Genomic DNA, 9,613 nt, shown 5'->3' on the forward strand with positions numbered 1-9,613 from the left:
CTATCCCGAGAATTTACTTTAAAATTCATTTACTAAAACATCATTCTTACGTCGCCATTGTATATATCCATTTAAACTGAACGAACAAATCCAAGCAATTAAAGATTGGCTCCTCAGCTCTTGGCTCAGATCAGGCTGCTGCTGCATTAGATCTAACATCTCCCAACCTACTTGGAGGTGGGCCAGGGCAGGCCAGCCCTCTGCCCCACAGCCCATGCAGAGGATAAACTGGCCTATTCAGTGAGCAGGGCCCCTTTCAGCCCCTTTGTCACCAAAGCCTCCCTGTTTGACTATCAGGAGAACATCTGATACCCAGAGCATCTCACCTATGGAGATAAACAAGGACTGAGAAGTCCTGTGAAACCTGGAAGGAGGTCCAGTCAAAGGTTAAATGTCCTTTGTATAAACATGTCCACACCATAGAATCTTAGGGCTGAAGGAGATTTTGGAAGTTCTTCAGTCCATCGCCCTGCCTAGTGCAGGAACCCTCAGACCGGCGCAGACAAATAGTGGCTCAATCTTTTCTTGAAAACTGTTTCGAGTCCAGCGGCATTTTTACTTCTAGGGGCCTGAGTCATTTCAGCTGAACTCTCATGCTTGGAGTCCACCACCACGATCTTCACCAGTGAGGAACAGCAGAGCTTAAATCTTGAGTCCCTGTCCACTAAATGGGACAGTTTGGAGGCCGGGCAATTCATACACCTCCTAGCCAGTCTGCTGAAAATAACCCTCCCTTGGTTCCAGCTTGGCCAAGATCTGCTCCTTCTTTTCCCAGGAGCCTCAAAACACAAACATGGCGGTAACCATAGGAATGTCCCAGCATGTTTGGGAACCTTTTCCTAATAAGCCACACCCTCCACTGTCACTTTATGTTTACGTTATGTATGCAAATCCCAGTTGCAATGTATGGCTGTGAAAGTTGGACCGTACGAAAGGCTGAGCGCCGAAGAATGGAGGTCTTTGAACTATGGTGCTGGAGAAGACTCCTGCGAGTCCCCTGGACTGCAAGGCGATCAAACCGGTCAGTCCTAGAGGAGATCAACCATGACTGCTCTTTAGAAGGCCAGATCCTGAAGTTGAAACTCAAGTACTTTGGCCACCTCATGAGAAGGAAGGACTCACTGGAGAAGAGCCTAATGCTGGGAAAGATGGAGGGCAATAGAAGAAGGGGACGACAGAGAAGGAGGTGGCTGGATAGAATCACTGAAGCAGTAGGCGTGAGCTTAAATGGACTCCAGAAGATGGTAGAGGACAGGAAGGCCTGGAGGAACGTTGTCCCTGGGGTTGCGATGGGTCGGACACAACTTCGCAACTAACAACAACAAATTTTTTTGTTCTATTCCTATTCTATTCCTATTCTATTCCTATTCTACTCTATTCTATTCTATTGGGAAAGATCGAGGGCAATAGAAGAAGGGGACGACAGAGAATGAGGTGGCTGGATGGAGTCCCTGAAGCAGTAGGCATAAGCTTAAATGGACTCCAGAAGATGGTAGAGGACAGGAAGGACTGGAGGAACTTTGTCCATGGGGTCGCGATGGGTCAGACACGACTTCGCAACTAACAACAACAACAGCAACATGCAAAGCCTTTTCTTTAATGTGCACGTTAGTTTTCACCTGATCCATAGTATGGAAGCCAAGGCATGTGTACAGGAGTCTTTTCTTCTGAGTGGGTTTTCTGGAGTCAGGAGAACTGTTTGCACACTGCAGCCGCATTGAACCACAAGTGCTCACTCCTCTCCCCTTTGCATTTCAGCCTATCACATGACCCTGGAAGAGAACATCCAGGAACTTGCCAGCGCCATGGCTGGCATCGGGCTGAGCAATTCGGAGATAAGCAGCGGGTTTGAGTTCTTCACCATAGATCAAGCCAAAGCCATCATCAATTACGTGAAGAGCAGGTAAGGCTTCCTCATCCTTCAGCACTGCTAGGAGGAGGTGACCTTTCAGTGCTGGTTGGGCCTTAAAAAGTTGGGGGAGGGGGTCCCTTGTGTTGTTTTTATGAAGGAATCAGGTTTGGGTGTTGACTCTGGGTGGAACTTTAAACCCCCAGTAATTACACTAACAAAATAAATTATCAGTTGCTAAGTCGATGGCATTAATTCTCATAATGTGAAACTAGACAGCCTCCAGTGGGTAATGGATTAATTAGTCAATTCATCATTAGGGTGTTAATAAATTGGATAAGTGATTAAATGTTTATGTGTGGCTTACCCTGAAATTTCTCATGCAAACATGACACTTTTCTAAAAAGATATTTTGAGGGAGCACATTTGGGCTTATACTGCGAAACCAGCACCTTTAATGTTTGCCTAGATTTACAGGGGTAGGCAACCTTGGCTCTTTTATGACTCGTGGACTTCAACTCCCAGAATTCCTGAGCCAGCATGGGGGAACTATGGCCCCCTCATGACTCGTGGACTTCAACTCCCAGAATCCCTGAGCCAGCACGGCTCAGCTTGGAAACCTCTCCCTTTCCCCTCAGCATGGCTGGCTGAGGAATTCTGGGAGTTGAAGTCCACGAGTCATAAAAGAGCCAAGGTTGCCTACCCCTGGCCTAGAAGGAAGGAAGCCCCCTTTTATTTCTCCTCCTTAAAGGTGAAGGGAGGGTCAGCTAGATGGCCTGAGTTGGATGCTTCCTGGACCCCCAACAGAAGTGAAGACCCTTCCCTGCCCTTTGCCCTTTGCCTTGGATAAATGGAAATGTTTATTGGCTTTTAAATGGTAGAAGAAGTCTGGACCTGTGGGATTTTTCAACCAATTTTCAAAGCAAAAGCCAATTTCAGAAAATGAAATGAAGAAGAATCTGCTTCCCATCCTCTGGGAGCTTTGAAAATGGAGAGGACATTTGAGCTCGCCTGGGTCCTTCCACTCTCAGCGCAGGTCTTTGTTAGCGAAGAAACGGCAGGATTCCTCGACGGGAAGATGTCTTGATCGGTTTCCAGCGATAAGAGTTTGGGTTTTTGTTTTCCCAAGAATATTCAGAATTTCTTCCTCCCTCTGGGTTTTTTTTTAAAGGAAAGAAGAGAGAAATGCCCACTTTCCAGGACAGGTGATTGGTAACTGTGTCTCCCCACCACAACCACCACTTTACAGTAGTGGCCAAAATTGTGGAAACCTTTTGGGAAAAGTGTACAGTAGAAATGCCACCTTTGGTTAAGTTTCCACCCATTTTTCTTCTAATTTATTTATAACTGTAGCCTTGGTCACTTAATAATACTATTTTACATCGCTTTCTGGGCAACCAGTCAACTCTTTGCACCATGACTTTAATTTTATTACATTTTACAAGCTCACTCAATGAAAGAACACAAAAAAACCCCCAACCAACTTGACAGCGATCACATAACACACTGACAAATGTCCTCCTCTCAGCTTCAATACAGGACATCAATAACTGAATCTTACTGTGATCTGATTGGCTCATTGCCAAAACAAGATGACACCTGATTGGCTCTCTAAACACTCATGCTCATTGGCTACCATCAGATGAAGGAAAGCTCCCTGAGATCAACCTAAGCAAGTTGTGCTTCCTTTTTCTGGTGATTTGGCTATAACTTTCCATAGAATACAGTACAGATAATTGAACAAACTATGTTGCATTACATTCTTGATTGAATTTTCTTTCCATTGATATATAATTTTATGGTACTACTCCCCCCAAAAAAGTGGTGTTATTAGCCATCAAACCTCAAAAATACACTTTTCCCAAAAGGTTTCCACAATTTTGGCCACTACTGTAGTTCCCTTTGTATCAGCTGCAGTAACGCCAACATCAGCCTCTTTGATGACATTTTCTTCCAGAAAACAGTCAAATGAGAAAGGTCCATCTGCATTAATCACTTTCAGATGCTTACATGGTTGTCACGAAAAAGCCTATCTTGTTGTTTTGTTCACATCTGCAATCCTTTGTCGTATTATGCCAAAAGCTTCTCCCTCGACAGCAGTCAAAATGCACGTCAAGTACATTCCTTGTCTGACCAAAAGGTAGATCTGTTCATATCAGGTTACCCAAGCTGCCTCATTTCTTAGCTGGATGATCAGCCTGGATTCAGAGGGGAGAAGGACAAGTCATCAGTTGGCAGAAACGCTCTTTTCCCTTTAATATATATATATATCTATATAAATAAAAATGTAAATGTTCGTTTGTTCAAAATCTTAAATCTCCGAAAGTTCTTCACCGATTGCTTTGAAATTTTGACACAACGTTGCCTTCGAATACGCGCGTGTTTTTATATACCTATATTATATAGATGTCACACCTGTGACAGGTAAAAACATGCTTTTTTGAAAAACAGCACCATCTGTTGGACGTAAAAGCAACACGCGCTTTTACCAGACTGGGCCACAGCAATGCGTGGCCGGGTACAGCTAGTATTAAATAGATTAAGAATGTATTCTTTGGAATAATAGGTTTATTTGTATGAAAGCTATTATGTAATGGGATGAAGAAAATTGAAGAGGTGTTTTAGATCTAGATTGACTTAATAATTAATTGAATGTTAATTTAATAAGATGATGTTTTTGTTTGATAATATGGATGTTATTAGGGATGATAATTAACTGGATGAAATCTGAATCTCGTTCAATGGACTGAAATGATTTAAGTTTTGATATTATCTTGTTATCTTAAAGAGATTGATTGATTGATGGATGGATTAGATATGTATAGGATAGACTAATATTTTATTTTAATTAGGAGATATTAGTGGAAGAAGAAATAAACAAGACTTATGATAAAATTAAGAAATTAGAATATACCGGGAAGGGATACCTGAATTGATAATGTGTTTATTTAAAATTAAATTTGATTATGGTAATTGTAAATTCATAAAGCTTTAAAACAGGTTTAGGATTAATAGAAATTTAAATTAGAAATGGATTATCTTAAATATATTAAGCTATAGCTGTACCCGGCCACGCCTTGCTGTGGCTCAGTGTGGTAAAAGCGTGTGTTGCTTTTACGTCCAAGAGATGGCGCTGTTTTTCAAAAAAAGCATGTTTTACCTGTCACAGGTGTGACATCTATATAATATAGGTATATAAAAACACGCGCGTATTCGAATGCAACGTTGTGTCAAAATTTCAAAGCAATCGGTGAAGAACTTTCGGAGATTTAAGATTTTGAACAAACGAACATTTACATTTTTATTTATATAGATTTGAGGGAAATAGAGAGGGAATATTTGATGTATTGATTTGAGTTATCCATACATGGTTTTATTTCTGGATGTTTGATTACCCCAGGACCACGGTGTGTCTTGAGCACTTTGTTCTAAGAATTAAAAAAACCAATAAAATTTGTTTCCCCCCAAAAAAAAGAAAGAAAGAAACGTTCTTTTCCCCCGGGGCAGAAAGCCCAGATCCCAAGGCCATCCTGACGGGATCAACCCAGATCCACCAGGGCCAGCAAAACCTGACTTGACAAAAGGAGGTCAAGTTACTTCTGAGGCCTTGGCGCCTTCGCAGATGGTCCTGCTCCGTCCCGAAGTTCTCATCGTTTCTCACTACAATGCATTTATTCTTATGCCTTCCCTCCAAGATGACGTGCCCTCTTGCTTTCCGCCATCGCAACAACAACTTTGTGAATCAGATCAGAAATCACAGCTATACAATTCTGTTGCAGATTTAGTTCTTCATTTAGTGGGAATTATTAACTCACTGCAGGGTTTTATAACAGTGAACGAGAGAGAGAGAAAAAAACTGGTTTTGGATTATGAAATTTAGCTAGAGCTTTAGGGCCTTAGGTTCTGCGGTTAAAGAACCTCTTTTTAGAAGCAACGTGAACCCTGAATGCTCCCAGAAATTTATTGCTTTCAGCGTCCACTTTCTTGTCTTTCAGCTTATTCCAACATTATACGTTGTACGAGTATCTTTTCCACAGTCCCAGGGAAGAACTGGTGACTGGAGATGAGGTAAGTAATTCGCAGGACTGGAAATGATTAAGTGGGATGTTTTAATGCATATTCTCTGGCATCTGTTTTCTATAGCTCAAAGCAACATTATGTCAAAAACGCTCAAGGTTTAAAAGCATAGAACGGCGCATTAAAAGAATAAAAGGGAGTATAGGAAGGCCGGTCTCCTTTGGAATTTGAAATTAACAAGAATAAATGATGCCATTGTCGCTTTGGCCGCTGGCTGTAGCGTTAAGCATGTGTTTGCTGAGAGTATTTGTAAGAGCAACACACCCCGTTGCTAGGTCTAGTTATGGTAGATAAGGAAGAATGGGACTAAGCAGCGCCCTTCGCGTTGACGGGGGGGGCAGCCCAAGGGACAAGGACGTGGGTGCTCAGAGCAATGGGTTTGTGCCTTGCTGGGGTGGGGGGGGACACTGATGGCCATGCCAAAAGGCCATTCCTCTAGAAGGGAACCTCTTGCTGAGACCCAGCTAGATAACTTCATCAATGTTCTTCCCAGCTTCTCACAAGGAGAATTCAGCAGGCATTTTGCAAATCTTTGCTGAACTTCTGCTTCTCTCCAACCATGTGCTCTTTGCTGAATTATTAATGTAATAATAATAATAATAATAAAGTTGGAAGGGACCTTGAAGGTCATCTAGTCCAACCCCCTGCTAAGGCAGGAAACCCTACACCATTTCGGACAATGGCTGTCCAGTCTCTTCTTAAAAACTTCCAGTGTTGGAGCATTCACCACTTCTGGAGGCAGGTTGTTCCACTGGTTAATTGTTCTCACTGTCAGGAAGTTTCTCCTTAGTTCTAGGTTGCTTCTCCCCTTGGTTAGTTTCCATCCGTTGCTTCTTGTCCCGCCTTCAGGCGCTTTGGAGAATATCTTGACTCCCTCTTCTTTGTGGCAGCCCCTGAGATAGGGGAACACTCCTATCATATCCCCCCTCGTCCTTCTCTTCATTAAACTAGACATACCCAATTCCAGCAACCGTTCCTTATATGCTTTATCCTCCAGTCCCCTAATCATCTTTGTTGCTCTTCTCTGTACTCTTTCTAGAGTCTCAACATCTTTTTTACATCGCGGTGACCAAAACTGGATGCCGTATTCCAAGTGTGGCCTTACCAAGGCCTTGTAAAGTGGCATTAACACTTCACGTGATCTTGATTCTATCCCTCTGTTAATGCAGCCCAGCACTGTGTTGGCCTTTTTGGCAGCTGCAGCACACGACTGGCTCATATTTAAGTGATTCTCACAAGGAGAAATCAGCAGGCATTTTGCAAACCTTTGCTGAGCTTCTGCTTCTCTCCAATCATCTGCTCTTTGCTGAATTTTTAATGTAGGATCTGATGTTTTATTTTGATCTTTGTAGGAAATCTGTTGTATGTGTTAGCCCAGTGGATTATTCACTTGGGCTATGATTCTGACGATAATATGGGTCTTGTTTCTGTGTAACTATGCACAAAAATTGTACTGCATTAAGACAACGTAACACAGACATGTCAATCTCGTGACTTCACGTGACGTCATGCAACGTATCGGGCCGGTTTTGCCATTGCCGGCAATGGGATGGGCGCAGCTTCCACGTGACACGTCCGGCCCGCGGGCGGGCAGTTTGACACCCCCTGATGTAGCACAAATGTCCTTAACTCAAGCTGCGTTAAACTTGGCAATCAGCAATCAACTGATTTAATTTATTTATTTATTTAGTTTGATGAAGAGAAGGACGAGGGGGGACATGATAGCCGTGTTCCAGTATCTCAGGGGCTGCCCCAAAGAAGAGGGAGTCAAGGTATTCTCCAAAGCCCCTGAAGGCAGGACAAGAAGCATCGGATGGAAACTAATCAAGGAGAGAAGCAACCTAGAACTAAGGAGAAACTTCCTGACAGTGAGAACAATTAACCAGTGGAACAACCTGCTCAAGAAGCGGTGAATGCTCCAACACTGGAAGTTTTTAAGAAGAGACTGGACAGCCATTTGTCCGAAATGGTATAGGGTTTCCTGCCTGAGCAGGGGGTTGGACTCGATGACCTTCAAGGTCCCTTCCAACTTTACTACTATTATTATTATTATTATTATTATTATTATTATTATTATTATTATTATTATTATTATTATTATTATTATTATTATTATTATTAATCATTTTAATGGGGTCGCTGTTTATGTATCCGGGGAGCTGAAGTGGAATCCAAGAATTCGGCAGAACTGAATTCAGCAACGTATCAGACCCAGGAATGACTCCCTGCCCTCTTTAGTCAATAGCTGCATAGAAGCTTTCATTATTATCAGCCATGTCGGCAAGGGGAGGGGGTCCTAATTTATTTTAGCGACTGTGACTGTCTGCCTTTTATAGAGCTGGGGGGACACGTAGAAATGCAACCTTGTGGGTGACGCGGCCGCGCAGTTCTTTGAGGAAACAAGGCGAAAGTGTTCTGGACTGATTCTTGCTTTGAAACAAGTCTTAGTAACGTGGCATGGTTGGCAAATGTAGTTTTATCCCTCTGGGCTTCCATCAGCATGATGGAATAATCTGTGTTTTATGACCCAGCTGACTGGATGTGTGTTCGGTGACCCAGCTGCGACACCCCTGGTTCAGCCCCTGCCGGAGGAATTTATGGGCCTCGCAAAGCTTGCCAGAGTGTTATACTCTGTGTTTAGACATGGTGTAGATTCTGATCTTGTTCTCTCTCTCTCTCTCTCTCTCTCTCTCTCTCTCTCTCTCTCTCTATCTATCTATCTATCTATCTATCTATCTCTATCTCTCTCTCTATCTCTATCTCTATATATATCTATACTCTGTTATACTCTGGGTTTAGACATGGTGTAGATTCTGATCTTGTTCTCTATCTATCTATCTATCTATCTATCTATATCTCTATCTCTATATATATCTATACTCTGTTATACTCTGTGTTTAGACATGGTGTAGATTCTGATCTTGTTCTCGCTCTATCTATCTCTATCTATCTATCTATCTATCTATCTATCTATCTCTATCTCTCTATATATATCTATACTCTGTTATACTCTGTGTTTAGACATGGTGTAGATTCTGATCTTGTTCTCTATATCTATCTATCTATCTATCTATCTATCTATCTATCTATCTATCTATCTATCTATCTATCTATCTATCTATCTATCCTCTGTGTTTAGACATGGTGTAGATTCTGATCTTGTTTTCTCTCTCTATCTATATCTATCTCTATATATCTCTATATCTTTATATGTATATATCTATACTCTTATACTCTGTGTTTAGACATGGTGTAGATTCTGATCTTGTTCTCTCTCTCTCTCTCTCTCTCTCTCTCTATCTTTCTATCTATCTCTATATCTACATATATCTATACTCTTATACTCTGTGTTTAGACATGGCGTAGATTCTGATATTGTTCTCTATCTATCTATCTATCTATCTATCTATCTATCTCTGTCTATCTCTCTATATATATATATTATACTCTGTTATACTCTGTGTTTAGACATGGTGTAGATTCTGATATCTCTCTCTCTCTCTCTCTCTCTCCCTCCCTCCCCCCTCTCTCTCCCCATCTCACACACACATGTATTATTAAATGTGTTCTCCCATAAAATGTACAGTCATCTAATATTATCTGCTGGAGTTCAGTTTGCAAAACAGAAACTATTTACATTAACTTAATGCTCTCCTCGGTGCTCACATACTTGGGCTGCTTCCAAAT

The 9,613-nt window shown here is 41.9% G+C and overlaps 1 protein-coding gene across 1 annotated transcript in view; it reads left to right on the top strand.

The window, feature by feature from the left end:
- The window catches only part of CABCOCO1 (ciliary associated calcium binding coiled-coil 1), a 47,211-nt gene that overhangs the window by 6,396 nt on the left and 31,202 nt on the right, over positions 1–9,613 (top strand). Inside the window, exons 4-5 of the mRNA XM_029285334.1 lie at positions 1,759–1,903; positions 5,845–5,917. Of these exons, the coding sequence (XP_029141167.1) occupies positions 1,759–1,903; positions 5,845–5,917 (218 nt within the window). The remainder of the gene's footprint in view (positions 1–1,758; positions 1,904–5,844; positions 5,918–9,613) is intronic.

The sequence above is a fragment of the Protobothrops mucrosquamatus genome, unplaced genomic scaffold (assembly GCF_001527695.2).
Source record: "Protobothrops mucrosquamatus isolate PMUCROS unplaced genomic scaffold, P.Mucros_1.0 scaffold1524, whole genome shotgun sequence".
In the NCBI taxonomy this organism is placed as follows: domain Eukaryota; kingdom Metazoa; phylum Chordata; class Lepidosauria; order Squamata; family Viperidae; genus Protobothrops; species Protobothrops mucrosquamatus.